Consider the following 21,402-nt stretch of genomic DNA (forward strand, 5'->3'; position numbering starts at 1 on the left):
GTTTTCTAGTTTGGAAGAACTTGCCTCCCAGTTATAGATTTCCATCTAATCCACATTCCAAAATTTGTAGACATCCATTTGTAATTTTATTTGTGGGTTTTATATCTTATCTATTTTACTACACCTTCTGTATAATCTACCTCTCCACTCATTGAGAGACCACAGTGGATATCAGGGTTGGCTGTCTTTGCTTCAAGTAGCCTAGACACACCAATGAGTCAGTAAAATTAGGGTCTAAATGGTGAGTGTTGATTTCTCAACTGTCGTGTTTGGTAGAACCTGTTAGTAAAGCTGTGATCAGCTGGACAACACAGCAATTCCTTGCAATGAGACCGATAGGATATCGCCGCTCTTGCAGACAGTGCACCATGCTACCGACAGGTGGTGTATGTGCTGCATGCACAACAACGAAAATACAAACTGAGCCTTGCTATGTTAGCAATCAAGGAGCTTTTCAACGTTAGCTAGCAAATAAAACTAGATAAAGAACATTTTTAGATAGGGAAATGTCAGTTTATGTTGAAAATTAATGAGCGTACCACCTTTGCCAGGTCAGCAACGTCTGGATTATTAATGAATGGTTTCAGTCCGTATTTGATTTAAAACGAGGTAAGTTGTAAAATGGCGGATTAACATAGAGACAGCTTGTCATTGATGTCGCTATTCTGGTTCACCAGCCAGAGACCTGATGTTAACGTTAACCGGAGCCATCGATCTAAAGATCTACGACACTTTACTGAAATAACGTTAACGTGGTTAATAGCAACCTACTGTGAGCGCTAGGTAGTGATCTTGTTAGCTAGTTTTAGCTGGAGCTAACGTTAGCTTAGCAAGCAACTAACGCTGACAACGTATCAATATAAACAGCATAGCTACAGTGCACCACAACCTTAGCGATAGATCGTCACGAATAAAACATGTAGTTAGTGACATTTTCTCAGGTTAACTCTAACTCGGCTAACACATATCGTTAACATTAGCTAACACTAGCAAGAGAGCTGCTTGTCTGTCATAGCAAAGAGGGTACGCAGAGAAGAGATGAGAGTGGATAGGAATCACAAGCCCTGGGAACGTTTGTAGTTGTGTTTGTAGTTCGGAAGTGTACAACTGCGCGTGTCAGGATCCGACCCGTTTTGGTCGAAGTACTGTTGTCTTGACAAACCGAGTAGAGCCCACGGCGAGTGACCTGTCATGAATATTTATATGGATACCAAAGTACTAGACCAAGAAGGCATATTATGGCGCATACACCTAGCACGCATTCCCACCTAGCGTCCTCAAAGTCAGAAGTCATGCCCCTCGCCATCTTAGGTGGCAGTTCAAAACAAGCCAAACTTTTCGTCTTTACCCTGGTTTTTAGGAGCCTCCGATTGCCCATTGTGCAAATCAAGTGTTGTGTACAGGCGGCTTCAGAGACTGTTGTACTCTTGAACACCTTAACTCACTGTATTTGTTGTATTGATACAGTTGCATACTAGTGTCACGTATAGTAGTTTAGCCTACGTTATGTCTGAGAAGTTGAATGTCATCCAAAATCAGTGTACTAATCCCAATTTAATACCATAGCTCTGCATCAAAAAGCATACATAGAATAATATTGCTAACGCTAACACACTGCGGCTGCCGTTACCATGGCTGTCTCGTTCCCTGTTGCTACTATTGGCTTGGCTGCCTATCAAATGAACACCCGTTTATAGGCCCAACTTCAGCCAGTTTCTTCCCAATGAATCACTTCCCTCGCTCCGCCTTCAAAATGTGCAGCGCGTCTGCAAAACTTGGGGAGTCCACGCCACACAGCGCAGCACAATCACATTGTTTGGTTTGTTTCGATTTCAATTTACCAGGCCTGTTCATGGAAGGGTGGGTTCAATTTTAACACCGTACACACATTTTCTCACGTGCCCAGTGAAAAATCACCAAATTCTGCTCATGTTTCAAATTATTTAATGCGTGCAATTTTATGTACCAGAAAAAATATAAATTATCTATCAAATCTGAAAAAATATTACTACTAATTTTGCAATTCATTCAATTATGATCAGTTAAAAAGTTATTAGTAGTTAAAGTTATTAATACTTGCTAGAAATAGTGACATAGTTTATCATAGTTAACTTATCTTTTGCAAATAAAATAATTAATTGTTTAGTAGCCTAAATATATATAAAAATATATGATGTATAGAAATCATGATCAAACTGATAACTCAGGCATGAATATGATTTAGCAATCATTCATAGATAGTAAATCCATTGTTTACTGTTGTCAGCCCAGAAAATGACTAGTATTAATTAATTACTATTTGTTTCTATATCTTTATGAATGCTGCCGTACCCCATTTGTGCCAGCAGAGATTGAGTTGCACATACTTTTGAAAACCACCAGCCTCTCTGTTGCTCTGCACAATTTGTTTGTTTGTCAAGAGACAAATTAATACGTAAATACAATTTGTGTAATTGAGAAAATTTAACAAACTGAATATCCACACCCTAGCTGCACATTTTCACACAATGGCCACAGTCCTCTCATATTCAGAACAAAGCTATATGTGCTTGACTTGAATGTGCTATGGGACTGTACTGGATTGGTACCTGTTCTGTACTGAATCTGTTATTTTTATCATTTGCCCCCTTTCTACTGTGTCCAAACCTGGTGTTTGAACTTCATTCCAGGGATCCTGCTCCTTTGGGTTTAATTAAAGCAGGATTTATCCAGGAACTTAGGCCCCTCTATTGGGACCCTCCAAACAGAAAAGTGTTGATTTACAGGCTGACAATTATCTGTGCAGTTAAACACTAAAGCAAGATTTTCACAGACGTTCAGAATGTGTGGAAAAATGTCAATACTCTCATGTAGCATGTCATGATTAGTAGCCTCTAAACAGCTGAGGACATGTAGATTTGAAATGTTTTTGAAAAGTTTTGAAATTTGTAGTCAGTGAAAACCTCTGTAAAACTAGTATGTGTAAAGTTTTAACCCACAGAAAACATTCTCAAATGTTCAGTTGTTCACAAAATGTTAATTTATGAACAAATGTAATAGTTGCAAACTATTGTGTTTTTGCATTTGAATACATTTTTAAAATACAGCTACATTTCAGTGATTACAATGTCTCTAATCAGAGATTATAACATTACAACACATTCAATTTGTGGTTTTGGACTTTTGATACTCTTTTTGCAAGTTATCTGTGTCAAAACCAGGTGCAGACTTGTAGAAGGGAGAGGGGAGGTGAGTCAGTGCTGTGGCTGAGCGAAGTACACCACAGCGAAGCCTTTAACAAATGCTAGGTTGTTGGGGAAAGCTCTAAACATGCCAATGCTCGAAAATGCTGAATTAGAGAGCAAAATGTCACAAGCCACCGTATGGCAGTAAACAGCTACCAAGCTCGCAATTATTATATTCTCTCAGCCTAACTGCTATAGAACTATTAGGACCCTCAACTTAGCCGTATGAATGGAAATTCAGGACTTTATTGTGTTGTCTGCATGAATACATGACTTATATAATGTGTAGTGCTTTCCCAACAATGCTGTGATTGTTAAAAAACTTTGTTGAAGGGTTCTTAGATGAGCCATAGCAAATGTCATCTTTTATCCTGGCTTTAATCAATAGAACTATATAGACTCATCCAACTGCATTGTGCAAGTGCGTGGGTTTAGGTTCATCCTTCATTCATATCACATAGGCTTTTTAGGGCTGATAGCATCTGATACGGTGCATCTTTGGGTCTGACCCACTGTTCCTGGCAGAAGAAACAGACCTGTCAGCTTCCTGCCCTGCTCTTGACTGCTTGAGGTCTTGGAGCTGAGCTCTGTGTGAGATGTATTCTGGTTTGTTAATGACTTAATTTATCCAACGCCGCCTAATCATTAATGAACAAACTCTTCATCTGAATTGTCTTTTGTTCCAGGTATAACTGAAGAGTGAACTTCTTGCTTGGGGTCCAGAGCAGTGGAAGCACTTACTCAAGCAGATCCAGAAAATGTTAAAGAAATGATAGCAGCGCAAGATTTGCAAACAGATTTTCAATTTCCTCAGTAAGCAATGGTCTATACTAAATTATTAGAATGCCTGAAGTAAACCTAAACCTCTGTCTTTGAACGTTTTTTGCATTTATATGTATATCAACATGCCACCTTTAGCAACCTAAGTGTGATTTGTAAATGGCTGTGAAATGACTGAAGTCTGTGTTTTGGTTATAATGACTTTCTGTTGTGCACAGAGAGGCCGACTCCCAGTTATCTTCAGATACTGACCTTGAGGATCCTGATGGCAAAAATGCAAAGACAGGAAAAGGAACGGTATGTTTTTAAAGATGATATCTTAAGAAGCTCTATAATCAAAGACTTTTCCAAAGAATTTGCTTGGGAAGTGTGATGTTTCTGTTTCAGATAAGACTTTTAGATGTTATGTAGCCACTGTATTTGTTCAGCAAATAAAAAAACGTCAATACAAACAGCACTATTGGCATCAAATGCCTCTAAAAAATTTTGATTGCACACTATGATGGTTCTGTACTTTTCTGTAACTGGATAGGATATTCACTAATACATATGTACAGTGTTCAGATTTATGGTGTACTTAAATACGGTGGCACTTGTGGTATCTTTCTCCCCGATAGGCAGCCAAGAAAGGAAAGAAGGCCTTTGGAGAAAAGGCCAAAGGCGGGGGAGGAGGGAAGCTCTCGGGCCTCGGCTGGGTGAACGGCCATCGTCAGGAGAATGGGATGGAGAATATGACTCTGTTTGAGGTGGTTAAAATTGGAAAGAGTGCCACACAGGTAGGTGCACACTAGATTGGTGAAGAGATTTTGACTTGTGTGGTAGTTATGAAAATAATTGACGGGTAGAGTAGCCATAGGAATAGGGTTAGAGTCATGTTCAAATTTGCAGGTTGCATTTTTTCATATTCATTTAGCAGTTATGGGGTTAGATCAAGTTAATCATTACTGTTTGTGAGTCTTCCTAAAAGTAAAACACAGGACTGGTATTGGGACAGCTATAGGCTCATGTCTAATGTGCAAGTTGGATTGGGAATAGATGACTATGCTATCTATGTAGTAAAATGTCTTGTGGGTCATGTTTTATTTTCTAGTCTGTTGTTGATGACTGGATTGAGGCATACAAACATGACAGAGACATCGCTCTCTTGGACTTAATCAACTTCTTCATTCAGTGCTCCGGTTGTAAAGGTTTGTATCTCAGATGGTGAGTCTTAGATGTTGCATTTTGGATGTCTAAAGCTAAATTAATATGCTGAACTTTGCTTCCCATTCTTCTCATAGGTGCTGTGAGTGCGGAGATGTTCAGAAATATGCAGAACTCCGAGATCATCCGAAAAATGACAGAGGAGTTTGATGAGGTGCTGTATGCTGTGTTGGGATATTATTTGACATAACCTATTTTTACACCAAAATTCAACAGAAATGGATGAACAGGAATCTGTGCCGTTACCAGATCCCAGCTTGAGAGAAATTAACAATGTAAAACAATCGCGATTCTCCTGACCTGAATCAGGCATCTCTCTTTACTCCTCAAACAGGACAGCGGTGACTATCCGTTAACCATGTCAGGGCCACAGTGGAAGAAGTTCAGGCTAAGCTTCTGTGAGTTCATCGGGGTCCTGGTGCGGCAGTGTCAGTACAGCATCATCTACGACGAGTACATGATGGACACGGTCATCTCGCTGCTCACTGGCCTGTCTGACTCGCAGGTCCGGGCATTTAGACATACGAGCACGCTAGCAGGTCAGTTCCGATGTGGGCGTTCCTGTCCCCAGCTTCTCTGCACACTCACGCTGTTACTGTTCACTAGCCTTCCGCTGTGCCACTGACCTTTGTCGTCTTTGTCAGCCATGAAGTTGATGACGGCCTTGGTGAACGTCGCGCTGAACCTGAGCATCAACATGGACAACACGCAGAGACAGTATGAGGCGGAAAGGAACAAGGTCATAGGAAAAAGGGCCAATGATAGGTTGGAGCTGCTGTTGCAGAAGCGTAAAGAGGTGAGAGGAATATTAAATTGCCTGTTGCTTGTGACAGTCATCCACCGTCACCGCACTTTGGAAAGCTATCGCTCCAACTGATTAAATTAACACAATAAAATGTCTTCCTTGAGCATGTATTGACTGTGTCTTCAACACTTCAATTCAATTCAATGTGCTTTATTGGCATGACAGTTTAAACAACAATATTGCCAAAGCATGTAACAAGAAATGAATCATCAATTAACCAACATGTCAGAAAATGAATCCCATCCACTCCCATTTATCTGTGTGTGTGTGTGTGTGTTGCTGTGTATTCAGACCCTCCACTGTCCACTATCAGTATTTCTGTGTAATGTAATTGTGAGGAAACATAAATAAGCAAAATATAATATTAGCCATTAAAAATAGATCTTTTCAGGGAACATACATTCATACATATTCTTCATGATTTTCATCCAACTGTGTTGCCTCGTTCCCTTAAAGTATGACAACAATCAACAAATTCTGTAGCTAATACTGCAACTTTCTCTTAACATCCCTTGATTGGCTGCTTGAATGCAACTCACAACCGAACACCCATAAAACCTCCTGAAAGTCGTGTTTTTTTTGTTTTTTTGTTTTAAGGTGAAACAGGGCAGAACAAGCAACATTTGTCAGGCTCTTTTTTTATGTAAATTTTGTGAAGAATAACCACTTTTTGTGTTTTGTTATTATTTTTCAGCTTCAAGAAAATCAAGATGAAATTGAAAACATGATGAATGCCATTTTCAAAGGAGTGTTTGTTCACAGATATCGGTACGTAAAATCCTTGATTGACTTACACACGTTGACTGTCAGATTTCATTGTGGTTCCTTCCATGCTACTACAGTCTGTCACAACAAAACAGGGCCTTTCAGTGTTGATTTTTGGTGTTTTGGCGCCCTCTTGTGTAAAATGTGTGTCAACACTAATATGACTCTACATGATTTTAATTTGAGACCTGACAAGTTTTGAGTAGGTTGCTACTCTGAACATTTCTGTCAACACCTTTACACAATATGGGCTTCATGAGTCTTATTCTTGGTCCAACCTGCTTGTTTGCCAGTGATGCCATTGCTGAAATCCGAGCTATTTGCATTGAGGAGATTGGAGTATGGATGAAGTTGTACAGTGATGCCTTTCTCAATGACAGCTACCTGAAGTATGTTGGCTGGACAATGCATGACAAGGTGAGCCAAATGATAACACTGAGTGTTGTATAAAAGAATTTAGACAGCAGCAAAAAGGTTTGGGTGCTTCATAGCATGATTTTGGTCTTCTGATTACCAGTGAGAGACCTGGGTCTTGATCTTGGTGACAGTGTTTTACTACTGAAGAGAAAAACAGTCAGTCAATGCAAATTTAATCTCACAGTTGAACTTGCTGGGGTGAATATTTAGTCATCCTCCATTGTTGTACGGGTAAATAATGTTTTTCGCATACAAGTCAATATACCATTGAGACACAGATTGTGTTAGAACAATTTCATAGCGAATGAAGACGACATACTGCAAGACTTAAGTACCTTTGAAACGAGGTGGACATATCATCAGTGGCAGAGATCAGAATTTATTTTTAATATTTTGGTTTAGTTTGGCCACATCAGCGTAAAACCACCAGAAGCCTTCACTGTAGGAGGACTTAATGTTAGTCTGTCTATTATGTAGTCCAATCCTCCTCATGTCTAAGACCAGTAAATTGTTTTGGCAGAAGGATAATTATAAAAAAACAAGTGCTGATATAGTTAATTTAATCTTTAGATTGGAGCTTTTACAACTCTAGTTAACATGGCAATAATTTACTGTCATTGTATTTTGTCTGTAGTCAAGGGTAATAATGAACATTCTCAGTATCGGGATAATAGCAGATGTGATAATTGAGTGTTGGCATTCAAATATTTAATGTCTTGCTACTGTGACTCCAGCAAGGCGAGGTGCGGCTGAAGTGCCTGACCGCCCTGCAAGGCCTGTACTACAGCAGAGAGCTCAACACCAGACTGGAGCTCTTCACCAGCCGCTTCAAGGTGAGCCAGCAGTCGCATCACCTCACTACTACTTACAGGCTTCTTGTGCATCCTGGAAGACTTATGGAGCTATGGAGAACACATGGCACAAAATTGTCATTGGAAACTTTTGATGGTCTTGTAATAACATATTTGATAAGCTCTTCATCTCAAAGTCACAGAAATGAGCAAGTAGAATGTGTTATTCAGAAAAACATTTGACTGGATCTCTCAAGTGCTCATGACCCTCTAATTTCAACTATGGCCAAAAATTACATCTACGTATAGATTGCATATAGATATTCTATATACTGTATATTTTGCTAAAATGTTGCCCCTTTATGCAAATAAATAAATAGCAATGATAGGCTTTTGAAATCAAATATATCCTTGCACCATATTACAGCAAATGTTATGGAAAATATATATATATTTTTTTGTAAGAGTGAGGTCTATGATCAGGATATCCATGACTTAAACTTACTCTCATTGACAGGACCGCATTGTGTCTATGACTCTGGACAAGGAATATGATGTTGCAGTGCAGGCCATTAAACTTCTGACGCTCGTCTTACAGTGAGTAACCTTTCCTGTAAAAGACATCATATTTCTTTTGAATGGCATCATTCTACAACTGATCAGGTTTTATGTAGCCGCGTCCTATGAATCTAAAGTCATTGTAGTCATTAAAGACAACAGTATAGTAAATTTTTCTAAAGATTGGTATTTCATATATTTTGGCACAATTATTCCAAATTATTCCTGCCCATTAGTGCTCATGGATGACGTCATTTTTGCTCATAGTCGAGATGACGATGTTTAGTTGCATATTGTAGCTTTTATTAAATTCGCAAAGATTATATTTTCTCTCTGATCCCGAAAGCTTCCCTGAGAGTATTTTAAACCATCGTCACCATTATGTTTTTACATCAGGACACCTTTAGATTTAGTTCCATATATCAAATGGTCACCTTTGTCAGTGATTAATTTGAATTGACTGACCTTTATCACTAAGAATGTGTCAATGTCATCCAACAGAAGCAGTGATGAGGTTCTGACAGCGGAGGACTGTGAGAGTGTCTATCATCTGGTCTACTCAGCCCATCGACCCATAGCTGTAGCGGCAGGAGAGTTTCTCTTCAAGAAGTAAGAGTTTTATTGCAGGTTGAAAACTTATCAAGAAGTGCAACTGAGCCGTTAGGACTGAAATTGGATTTCATTGATCCAACATGTTGTAAGATATCTTAAGGTCACACTAGACGATTTTAGTACCAATTCTAAGCCTGACGGACCCTCGGCACAGATTATCCTGTAGTGTGAACAGGCTTAAGACAGGAGAATTTGGCCCTCCCGACAACTGCAGACCAGTCAGAGCCCGGCAAGATTGTTTCAAACATGTTTGATTTCGTTCGGCCCAGTCTGGCAGCTTATGTAGTGTGAAGCGGTCCAAGACTCACCAAGACTGAAATCTGAGCTTTACCGGTTTAGCTGAAGGGGGAAGAAAAAGACAATGAACCACAAGAAAAAACACATTTAACAAAAACAACGGCCATTCACATAGATAGTTTATATATGCTATACAATTTTATTTGGAGAAATAAATCTCATATAAAATGTGCCTGAATCAGTCCACATAAGCATGCAATTACAAATTAAGTCAAAGATGCCTCATAAAAAATCTTCATCAGTGTTATTCTTATAATAATGTCACTTCATAATACATTTGTATTTTGTAAATGTAAACTGTAGCTTCTCTACCATGAAGCAAGAAATAATAGAACACCTATTTTGTCACTGGATCTACAGTGAACTGTTCTAGACAAATGGGAAAATATTTTTGAATGCAGGAATCTGGTAGTGTGTGATCCCGTGTCTTCATGTGTGTGAGGCCCATCTTTGTCCCGTCACATAGTGTGAACAGCTTCCCAACTGGATAGCGAGTGTTTAGTCTCAACGGCCCTCATTGGTCAAGATTTTAACAGTCTTCTAGTCTGAACTAGGCTCAAGTTAAAGTTTCTAGTTCTATGCTATATTGAGTGTATTGCTTGACCTTTTGTGTTGTGTTGATTAAAGGCTCTTCAGCCATCGAGGTCCCGAGGAAGAGGGATTGCCCAGGAGGGGCAGGCAGAGTCTCAATGGCGGCCTTATCAAGACCACTGTCTTCTTCTTCTTGGAGAGCGAGGTAGCCAGGCCCTTGTTTCTCACCTCTGGATGTTGATCCTGTGGTCATTGTAATAGAAATATCCATCTTAATCAGTCACTTAATCTAGCATTGAGCGTTTAACTCTTATTTTTCTTTAAACAAGTTGAAAATGTGCCAGTGGGGTGAAACAATCCACTTGCTTCCATTGCAAATCATCTTGTGTGAAGAATTTTCTTGAATCAAGTGACATTATCCTGATACTAGTGGAGGGATCTGCCTTGTTTGTTTGCTTGTGACCCTGCATAGGAAACAAGTGAAATTATCTCACCCATTTTTTCAGATGCTCAGAAAAATAAGATTTTAAGACTAAATACAATACTGAACTTGAAGGCACTCAATTCTCCAACTAGCACAGCTACAGCCTCGTTACCGGTTTATATTTGTTTATCATTTGTCTTCTAGGTTTGATTTTCTGAGAAAATAGCATATGAATGCAGTGCTGTTTAGGAGACTTGGAAGTCTCAGATGTTGGACCTCCCCACCAGCACATGAATGCAGCATAATAGTTATAGCTAAAAAAATAATAAAAAATTGTCTCATAGTGGAAATCCCAGATCCAGATCACCACCAAAATGTAATCAACTGATCCTTAGGCTGAGAGCTATATATACACCAAATTTAATCCAAATCGCTTTGTTACTTTTTGAGATATCTTAAGAAACAGGAGTGAAAACATAACCTCCTTCCTGTGTTGTTGGCGGAGGTAATGACTTGTTAAGATGGACCTTTCTTACAGTGTATGGTGACTGTGAACAAAGGTTTGAAAATGTTAAATCTTGATTTGATCCCATGTGATGTTTTCCAGCTCCATGAGCATGGAGCCTACCTGGTGGACAGCCTGTGGGAGTGTGCAGCAGAGCTGCTGAAAGACTGGGAGAGCATGATCAGCCTGCTGCTGGATGAACCCATGCCAGGGGAAGAGGGTGAGGAGACCACACTGTCTGACACCCACTAAGTCTAGTGTTCAGCTCCAATCAAAAGTAGGAAAAGGAACCTTTATGTAGCTTTAGTCATTTCACTTACTGGACCATAATTTTTCTGTTACAGCTACTTCACGTAGTTAGGTGAAAGTCTTTTCTCTCATTAGATTGTCATAATAGGTTTCTGTGTTTTCCAGCCCTAACAGACCGGCAGGAGACGGCTCTGGTAGAGATCATGCTGTGTGCCATCCGGCAGGCTTGTGAATGCCACCCTCCAGTGGGCAGAGGCACAGGGAAGAGGGTGAGTGTTCGGGCTCAGCATGCTTGACGTCTTTGTGTAATGAATTCCATGTTCACAATTAACATGGCTGGGCTCTCTCGCACGTGAAAGGTCCTGGCTGCAAAGGAGAAGAAAACACAGCTGGACGACCGGACGAGAATCACAGAGATGTTTGCAGTTGCGTTGCCTCTGTTATTGGCAAAGGTGACTACCAGTGTTCTGCACTACTCACACAACAGCCTTCTCAGAGCTGACTCATATGTTTGGACAACCTGTTTGACTCCTAACCATTCAACTCTAACTGCCTTACTTATCATTTCCTCTCGCTTGTTTAGTATTGTGTTGATGTCGATAAGGTGACCAATCTGCTCCTAATACCAAAGTACTTTGATCTTGACATCTACACTACTGGTCGGTTAGAAAAGGTTTGTGAAATATTACATTTGTTCTAACTTCTACAACTTACACGTTGTACATGTATGCAGTGTTAATGATGAAATTGCATTATAAACCAGACCTTTTATGTTCTCATTAAGCATTTGGACGCTCTGCTGCGGCAAGTCTGGGAGGTCGTGGATAAGCACACAGACACTGAGGTGCTGGAGGCCTGCTCCACCACCTACCACTATCTCTGCAATGAGGAGTTCACCATCTGCAACCGCGTGGACATCGCCCGCTCCCAGCTGCTGGACGAGCTGGTGGACAAGTTCAATAGACTCCTGGAGGACTTCCTGCAGGAGGTAGGTGCTTCAAGACCTGAGTTGTGTGAAAGCGCATTAACACATGCAGAGACTGGGTTGAATGTCCAGGATTTTAGAAGTGCGATGTCTCCTCTGTCAGGGTGAAGAACCGGATGAGGACGATGCCTACCAGGTTCTGTCCACACTCAAGAGGATCAGTGCTTTCCACAAGTAAAGCGATGAGCATGAATGTTGAATACCCAGTTGGGAGAACCTCCAGTTAGCTTGTTTTGTATTTCAGTTGTGTTTTGGTTTTCTTGCATGAAGTAATAAGAGAATAATGTAATTTGTATGTTTTAATAGGTGTTTGTTAGCCGTTATTATGGTTGGTGAGACTGTATATTTGGTGTAATCTTTTGAACTTTCTTTGCTTTTTTCTCCTTCAAGTGCACATGACCTCTCTAAATGGGATCTCTTCACTAGCAACTACAAGCTACTCAACACAGGTCTGCAAAACGGAGATATGCCTGAGCAGGTATCACAGCCTTAACAGCAGAACCTCCTCTAACTGTATCAGTAACATTCCTCAAACGCTAAACCAGAAATATGAACTGCTGTCTGTCACATTATTGCTCATCCTGTTCTGCCTGCCTTCTCCCCCCCAGATTGTGATTCATGCGATGCAGTGCACACATTACATCGTCCTGTGGCATCTAGCGAAGGTGTCGGAAGGCAGCTCGTCCAAGGTATACATTTACATATTGGTCAGGGCTCAGCGTTAAGCATTTTGGAGTACTCGCGAAACACAGTGAAATGAGATATACAACCGTGCATAAAAAATAAGTGGTGACTAAATAAACTTGTCCTGAAAACGTCTTATGACCGGCTAACAGTGAAATGAAATTTGTTGGCTTAATCAAAGCAGATGATGCAGGGTGTCCTTTGTGTTGAGTGGTTAAATGAGTGAAGCGTTCAGGCACTCAGACTCAGGACTTGGAGCTTGTGTGATTTAAAAATGTATTCATTACTTATTCATTTCTTGGCATTAGAATAATTTGTAAAGGCAAAATTATCATTAATGAAAAATGAACATTTAAGTAAGAGGCTTGCCTCTGCCAAAAGCAGTAAAAGACAGGAAATCCAAACTTCAGCTGTGCACTAATGCAATCCAGCAGCTTTTGTTTTGCAATGGCTACACACTCCATTATATGTGGTTTGTGTAATCCAGATATTTCCTTTTAGGGGACTGGCTTCATTTAAAAGCCTTCTACACTAACCATGTCACCAATTAATGTGAAACTTTGTGGATTCTAATGCCTTATGAAGTCTTCTATTTTGCAACATGTTTAACTACATTTGTTATGCATTAGCTGTACAGTGTTATATACACTCAGTAGTAAAAGTATTGACAGGTTTAGACAATTTCTAAACCAATTTAAAAAATCTGGTATTGGAGTAATATTGATAACCAATACTTTTGACTACCCACACTTAACTAGCTGAGTTGAGAGAATTGTACTTTGTTCACTTGTATGACTGTTGAACTTAACTGTTGTTCTCTTTAGGGAGATATGGTGACCTTGAGAAAGCAAATGAGGGCTTTCTGCTTAATGTGTCAGCGTTACCTGAACAGCGTCAACACCGCAGTCAAAGAGCAGGTGGGATTATGCTGAACGGACTTTCCTTCTCATCCTGCTTTGATCAGCAATGAGTAGCAATTGTTCAGCAACTGAAAATATATCTGTGGCTGGTGTTTTCTTGGATGCTAAAGTGTTGAGTTTTATTCCAGGCCTTCACCATCCTGTGTGATTCGCTGATGATCTTCAGTCACCAAATCATGTCGTCAGGCAGGGAGCAGCTGGAGCCTCTGGTCTACACCCCTGACTCTTCTCTGCAGGCAGAGCTGCTCAACTTCATCCTGGACCAAGTGTTCATTGACCAGGATGACGACAACAACAGCACAGGTCAGAGTCACTCACCGCTCTCATGTTAACCTGCTACAGCGCAGCAAGAGAGTGGCTGGAGGCCAAGGTTGACATCAGCCGGCTTTAGTATTTGTAAATTTGTGTAAAACATGGACTATGATTTATGATTTGTTTGTTTTATTTTTCCTATTTTGTCTTTCTCAGATGGGCAGCAAGATGATGAAGCCAGTAAAATAGAGGCTCTGCACAAACGAAGGAACCTATTAGCAGCCTACTGCAAATTAATCATTTACAATGTCGTGGAAATTAACACCGGAGCAGATATATTTAAGCAGTACATGAGGGTAAGTTCAAAACTGTATTTTTATTCATCATAAAGAATTCTTGCAGGCCCTGCTGTTCCCAGTTAACAGAACTTGTCTCTCCCCTTAGTATTACAACGATTATGGAGATATCATCAAGGAAACGATGAGTAAAACAAGACAAATTGACAAAATACAATGTGCAAAGACGCTCATACTGAGCTTGCAACAGGTAAGATTCTTCCTGGCTACACACAAACTTGCACACCTAAAAAGCTAAAGATTGGGCTCTTTTTTCACAGACATGCAAGATTAAACATGCATTAGTATTAAACATGCACAACATTATTTGTTCACTTATCCATGTGTCACACGCAATATCTCAGACACCACTTATCCGATTTTGACAAAACTTAGTGAAATGATGCATCTCACTGCTGCATTCCAGCATTCAAAATGACACTGATTGGACATTGAGAAAACTACAATTACAGCTCAAAACAAGGTGACATAGTTGTTACTGATTGGCCCAGATGGGGACTTTCATTGGTGAGGGACCTTTACTTTATACTGTTGCCTTGCTTCATTTTTTAGATACATTAGTAGATATTTTGTGCCGATTCATCACTACCAGTTGATCTTAAAAACAAAAATTGCCACCTTTAATGTTAACCTCTGAGGTGTCACTATTCCAAAAGGTTGCTCCATTGTGCCTTGTACGTTGAAAAATGAGGAAGAGCACACTTTCCTCAGAGGCTGTATTATAAAAAAAAAAATTAGGCTAAAGCTAATTGAAGTCATTCCAGCTCATAAACCCATTTTAGTCTAGGATGAGGCTTAATCCCACTCTGTGAAACAGCTGTAAAAGAATCTGGAAGAATTTATTTTCAAGTATATTATTCTTTTTCTTTTGTAGCTATTCAATGAGATGTTATCTGACCTTGGCTGCAATTTTGACCGCTCTTCATCAGCCTTCTGCGGCATAAAAGAGCTCGCCCGACGTTTCTCATTGACTTTTGGCTTGGATCAAGTGAAGACCAGGGAGGCTATTGCCATGTTACATAAGTAAGTAGCTGAGCCAAGATACTGTGGTTTACAGCTTTGCATGCAACTCTATTTTTTATGATATACATCTGTGTTGTAAAAAAGTAAAGCTTTTCATTTATTCATTATTCCTTTCTATAATTGTTTTAGAGATGGAATTGAGTTTGCTTTTAAAGAGCCCAGTCCCCAAGGAGAGGGGAATCCACCTCTCAATCTGGCCTTCTTGGATATCCTGAGCGAGTTCTCCAGTAAACTGCTACGACAGGACAAGAAAACAGTGTAAGTTGGCGGTTACAAGATGTGTGCTGCGGTTTGTGTTCGATGTCGTCAGGACAGAGCTGATGATGAACGCTGAAAAGAACCTAATCATGTTGTCATTCTGACCTCCACAGTCACATGTACCTGGAGCGCTTCATGACATTTCAGATGGCCCTGCAGCGAGAGGACTGCTGGCTCCCCCTCATCTCGTACAGGAACTCCCTGCAGGCTGGAGGAGACGACGACACCATGTCCGTCATCAGCGGGATCAGCAGCCGAGGCTCCACCATCAGGAGCAAGAAGTCCAAGCCAGCCACCACAAGCAAGAGGAAATTGCCTGAAGGTGAGCGACTGAATTGGCCAAAATCTTCTGATCACCAGCCAGCAGCCACATCAATATCCTATGATTGCTTTGTTTAATTGTAATGACCGACGAGCCACACGCAGCTGCACTGGTGTTAGAGGAACAGTCAGGCTTAAAGTGATATTTTACTTTGACAGAACATTTTACTTTGAGCACACATACATCAATATGAGTTCATCAGCAGTCAGCAATATTTGCTGTCTTGTGTATCCAAGGTACATCACTCATTTGCATTGCCTTGAAAATTATACGATGAAAGTTATACTTGTAACATGCTGTGTATAATTTTTTTTTCTTTTCTATATTTTTCTGTGCCTCTGGTCACAAAGTTTTTGTCAATGATCAGTGGAAAACGCCTGAACATTGGTGGGGCCTTGGGCGTCCCAGGGCAGCTAATGTTGGATTTATATTTCAGTACTCGTCCTGCCATTTAATTTTTCCATAAACAGAACTATTTTATTACATTTGTAGAGTATATGGTAAAACAAATTTAACTTGTTCGTATTATTTGTCATCACATCATCTCCTGCCTATGTCAGAAAATTTCAGTTGTCACACAATTAATTGCTTTCTGTAGTAGAGGAGAACAGCTGCAGCAGCAGCGATGCCATGTGGATGAACCGTGAGCAGAATGTGCAGACGCCGCTGATGATGCCTTCGCCCCACCTCACCTCCACTGTGCTGAGGGATCCAAAGAAGATGAGGCCCGAGGACAGCTACGCGGCCGCGTACGCCGCGCCGTCAGAGCAGCATCCCCACCAGCCCGTACCTTCCCCGCAGCAACACCACCACCAGACTGCCATGGATTACAAGTAACCAAACCTCTCTACATACCTATTCCCTGTAGCTTCCTTTCAAATAAATATGTGCAAATCTTGCTGCTTTCTTGGGTATCTGCTTTTGTGAAACAATGTGCAGCTGTTTCTAAACAGCAGGTTTCTAAAGCGTTGAACACTGTCCCACAGCACCCAGGTTACTTGGATGTTGGCACAAAGGCAGCAAGCAGAGGCCCACCAGCAGCAGGAACGGGTCTGCATGCAGTATGCCAAGATGAGAAACCACATGCAGCAAGCAATGTAAGATGGCTCTGCTCTCCAGATTCCAGCGATTGTGTTTGAATTGTGGAGTAGAGCTGGGCATTTAACTAATGATTTTTGATTGCCTGCTGTTTGGCACAGCATCCAGCCAGTACAAAGTAGGTGAAAATACACCATTTATTTATTTCCCTTTTTATTAACAAGCTTCCATGTGTGTTCCTTAGCCGCCGAGGCTCTGGACTCATGGAGGATGATGAAGAGCCAATAGTGGAGGATGTGATGATGTCATCAGAGGACCGCTTAGAGGACCTCAATGAGGGCATGGATTTTGACACGATGGACATTGATCTGGTAATTGAAGAAAAAAAAAGAAAAAAAAAATTAGTAAATAATAGTGCATTCATATGAATGTTGAAATAATTAACATTTGATAACATATTAATTTGATGTTGATACAAGTAATGTATGTGCATATGCAAGTGATCTGCTTGGACATTTTTTATTTAAAAGATCATCGATTCATTCTAAATTACTAAATGCTAAATTACTTCTTGTTGCTGCTAATGTCGCCTGCCTGTGGAGTCAAATTTTACTCACGATTTCAACATAAACAGAAATTACTGATCAGAGTAAAAACCAAAGATTTGATTGCATGAATTCATGTGTTTCATTCATATTTCTCCATCAAATATTAAGTTCAAATTGTCTATGAACATTTTTTGCCTTCTTTGTCCATTGCTCAGTCGATCATACTCAAAATATTTGCCCTTTTATCATTACCTTAAGGCATTTTTCTGGTTCCATTTGTGTTGCATAATTCTGACTGAACTGTTATTTTCTAGCCACCATCAAAGAATCGCAGAGAAAGAACGGAACTAAAGCCAGACTACTTTGATCCATCTTCCATCATGGATGATTCGGTAGGGATTCTTTCCGCCTCTGAATAATATTAGGTTATTCGTTCTTTTTTCTTATTATTTTTATCCTAATAGATAATTGTGACAGTTCATATTGTGTCATTTTTTGTGCATGCAATTATTTTTTGGTTATTTCGCCCTTTGGCAGATCATCAAACTAACTAGAAAACCTTCTTATAACTCATCATCTATCGTCTCTAACAAAAAAGGGAGCAAATGATAACAGCAGGCTACTGAGAGCTCAGAATTGTGTATTAACTATGAACAAGTCATGTTTTTTTCATGTAAAACAGAGACAAGTGTTTTTTCTTTCACTTCCCCATTTTTTCTTGTTATATATTGCTCTAATAACGACTATTTGCCTAGTTTCCTCATTTCTATATTATTCTGTATTGATGCCTCAGCTGTTTTTTTTTTTAATCCAAATTCTCTTTTTCTATTTATATTTTCCACAAAATAGAAAACACAGGGCACATAAAGTTTAGTTTAGGCATTTCCATTTCATAAAAAAATGTGTTTGTTACCAGGCTAAATTTGTGCCACAACCTTGGTTTTTTTATTTAAAAGATCATTGATTCTAAAAATTCTCAAACTGTATTTTTATATCTCTCCAGGTTCTCAACGTTTCAATGTTCTGAAATGAATTGGATGCATCGAGGACAACGTGTTATCAATGTCCTTCGATGACAAGATGGATGACTGTTCTCTGTAAAGAATGGAACTAAATGGACTACTGTAAATGGTTTGTGAGACACCAATGATTGCCTCTTCAGTACCTTGTTTGTTTAATCTTAGAGGGAGACCTTGATTTGAATTTTAGTCTATTTTTATGCACCAGACTTTTGTCACAGTGCAGGAGAAATGTTTCTATGTTTATTCAGACGCCCTAAAAACAACTTGTCAGCAGTGTTAGCTTGTGGTAAGCTGGACCCATCGTTGTGAATGTGGGATGCTAACAAGTTGTTATTTTGGTGAATGAAAGTGCCAATACAGACACTTATTCTCCATTACGTGGCAAGTGCCTGGTGAAAGAAAAATAAGAGACTGAAATTCAAATTATTAATATATACCTTTAACCTTTTTCATTCAGTAGACAAGAATTGTCTGATGTAAATACATAGTGGCCAATATACTTTTAAACTATAGAATTTGGCATGGCATGTAGCCATATATCGAAATATGTACACAGTAAAATATAATGTGAAATGGCGTCTCATACTGTTGAAAGGCCTTGCCGCAAATATGATATACGGCGTCCTCAGATTTCTCTGTGATGGTATTTTTTAGAGATTTATGTGTTCTGCTTTTATACCTTATAGATGACTTTGATTTATAGATATTTTGTAATGACAATCAGATGTAAAATAATGGTTTCTAATCATGTTATTTCACATAGATGCAGAAATAATCGTTTGTAATGGAAATTATAATGTTACTATAGATATGGCCTGCTGTTTATATTTTATTTTCATCTCTCTAGAACTAATGGGTGAACCAGTAATGCCCAGGTGCAATTTGACAAATTGACGGCTGAATTTAAAATTAATTTTGAATAAGCTCGAGCATTCACAATGTCATACATTCAAATTTAACTCACAACCTTAAACACATAATCTCTTTGCTCTCCTATATCTTGACTATTTTTCTCCACTGTATAATATCTAATAAAGCAGAAATGCCATAATGCATTCTTTAAAAAGAAAGATTTGAAAAAGGGTTGAATATGGTGTGTTTTTTTTCCTCAATGTTTGCAAGTGTGCAGAGAATTTTTTTTTTTCAAAATGCCAATTTATTTGGTGTACCACTGTTGCGTGTATAAGAGAATTATAGAATGATTCTAAATTACAAAATTTAAGACATCTTTAGCCAGCCATTATAGTATCAGAGTTGTATATTATACAATTACAAATGTGTAATATATTGTGAATTGGTGCTCATTTTATATTTACAGTTTTTGTTCATTTGAAATTAATTTTAGGGAAAGGTTCAATAAATAGAATGTAATTATTTGAAGTTAACCTACTAATTTGCAGGTATACATGAATCAAAATGAATTTTGTTTGTCTTTTCAATGGATTGTTGCGATATTTCTTTACTTCTCTATTGGACTGATTGGCAGATTCTTTCCTAGATTTTATGGAAAAAGATGTATTCATACAGTAGTTAGAAACAAAATTGCTCAGAATCTCACTATAAACTGGAAACAGATCATATGGCCTATAACTTTATCATATACATATTAACTATTAATGTTAGGCAGTTAAGAAAAATGCATCTTAAAATTGCCTGTAAATTTACATTAATCATTTCATTTTGGATCTTTTGTTTTGCATTGAACTGCTGAAAACGTGCATACATCTGTATGTTTACACACACATATTTAAATATTTGTGTATATAAATTTGTGTTTTTATTCTATTTACAAAGTGTCCATTGCATCATTTATGGTTTATATTTATGTCTGGAGATGTAACTTTTTGAGCAGAATAAACCCCCTACAATTGTGTGATGATTTTAAGAACATGTCTGCCAATCCATACTTCCAATTTTTAAGTGTACATATGAATGAAAATGTGAAGAGAATGTTCAGAAATAATGTCAATCAGAATTTGATTTGATCTGTCTTTCACAGTATTTTATTTTATTTTTATACATGTTGCTGATGATATCAGTTTAACTTATAGTAGGACTTCTGTTTTTAATTCCTGTTTGATGCATTTCCCCACTTTTCCCTTCAGCTTGTCAGCCACTTCTGAAAATGCCCTTTGACCTAAAGTGAGCCTTGATCACAAATACTTGATTTCCAGAGTTAACAGCCTGCTGTCTGTGGCTACAAATCAGCACAGTAAAACTTCCATAGTGCTCACCCTGGCTTTCCAGCCTCACCTTTCCAGCGTTTATCATCTGTATAATCTGTCTCATTGTTATAGCATTTTCACTTCTTAAACAGACCTTTTTTATTTCAAATGTATTGGTGAAGAGCAAGAAATGGAAATACCATTGTACTTTGGCAGGAATACAACATTTGGAGTTTGTGTTCCAGTGCTGGAGCCATGGTCACTACATGCGGCAATATCTTCCTTCTTCCAGACTTACCTTTTTTCATTTTTACTGTGACCATGACATTCAATACTCTAATACGAACATTTTTCACAACATAGTTGGGGTGTACTTAAAATACATTTTAAAAGTGTTAGTTTGAAACTGCATTGTAGGGTAGTTATATGGTTTAACTTCATTCATTGTGAAATAGTTAGTTGTTTGCTAAACTACCATTTCAGTCCATCTTCCCAAACACTGCCAAGGGATAATATTTATTGAGAAAAGTGCATCGGACCAAGAATTGAACCTTGATGCACACCACATAATCAGTGAAGCTGCACTCACAGCAAATTGTAAGAAAAGTTGCATTATCTTAAACATTTGAAATACTCCTTATTACTTTGATGCAAATCCTAGAGTTCAG

General features: G+C 38.9%; 1 protein-coding gene across 2 annotated transcripts; it reads left to right on the forward strand.

Annotated features, from left to right (window-relative positions):
• Positions 1–415: 415 nt before the first annotated feature.
• stag2a (STAG2 cohesin complex component a) lies at positions 416–20,306 on the forward strand. 2 transcript variants are annotated; one of them, XM_071534856.1, is made up of 34 exons: positions 416–609; positions 3,911–4,037; positions 4,223–4,301; positions 4,622–4,780; positions 5,095–5,191; positions 5,285–5,361; positions 5,542–5,746; positions 5,852–6,003; positions 6,707–6,780; positions 7,071–7,194; positions 7,929–8,027; positions 8,503–8,582; positions 9,045–9,152; positions 10,080–10,188; positions 11,015–11,132; positions 11,327–11,430; positions 11,521–11,613; positions 11,745–11,834; positions 11,946–12,149; positions 12,250–12,320; positions 12,537–12,624; positions 12,755–12,835; positions 13,655–13,747; positions 13,879–14,053; positions 14,219–14,358; positions 14,447–14,548; positions 15,233–15,381; positions 15,511–15,639; positions 15,753–15,961; positions 16,560–16,794; positions 16,948–17,058; positions 17,244–17,370; positions 17,862–17,939; positions 18,551–20,306. In XM_071534856.1, exons 2-34 carry the CDS (start codon positions 3,994–3,996, stop codon positions 18,572–18,574), a joined length of 3,828 nt encoding a protein of 1,275 aa, XP_071390957.1. In that variant the 5' UTR covers positions 416–609; positions 3,911–3,993; the 3' UTR covers positions 18,575–20,306. The 2 variants fall into 2 exon arrangements, with proteins under 2 accessions (XP_071390957.1, XP_071390958.1); XM_071534857.1 differs by having other exon boundaries at positions 16,563–16,794.
• The last annotated feature ends 1,096 nt before the right edge of the window (positions 20,307–21,402 follow it).

Source organism: Centroberyx affinis, unplaced genomic scaffold (assembly GCF_046629955.1).
Source record: "Centroberyx affinis isolate AG114_WGS23_722 - 3 ecotype Tasmania unplaced genomic scaffold, CSIRO-AGI_Caff_v1 ptg002635l_1, whole genome shotgun sequence".
NCBI lineage: Eukaryota > Metazoa > Chordata > Actinopteri > Beryciformes > Berycidae > Centroberyx > Centroberyx affinis.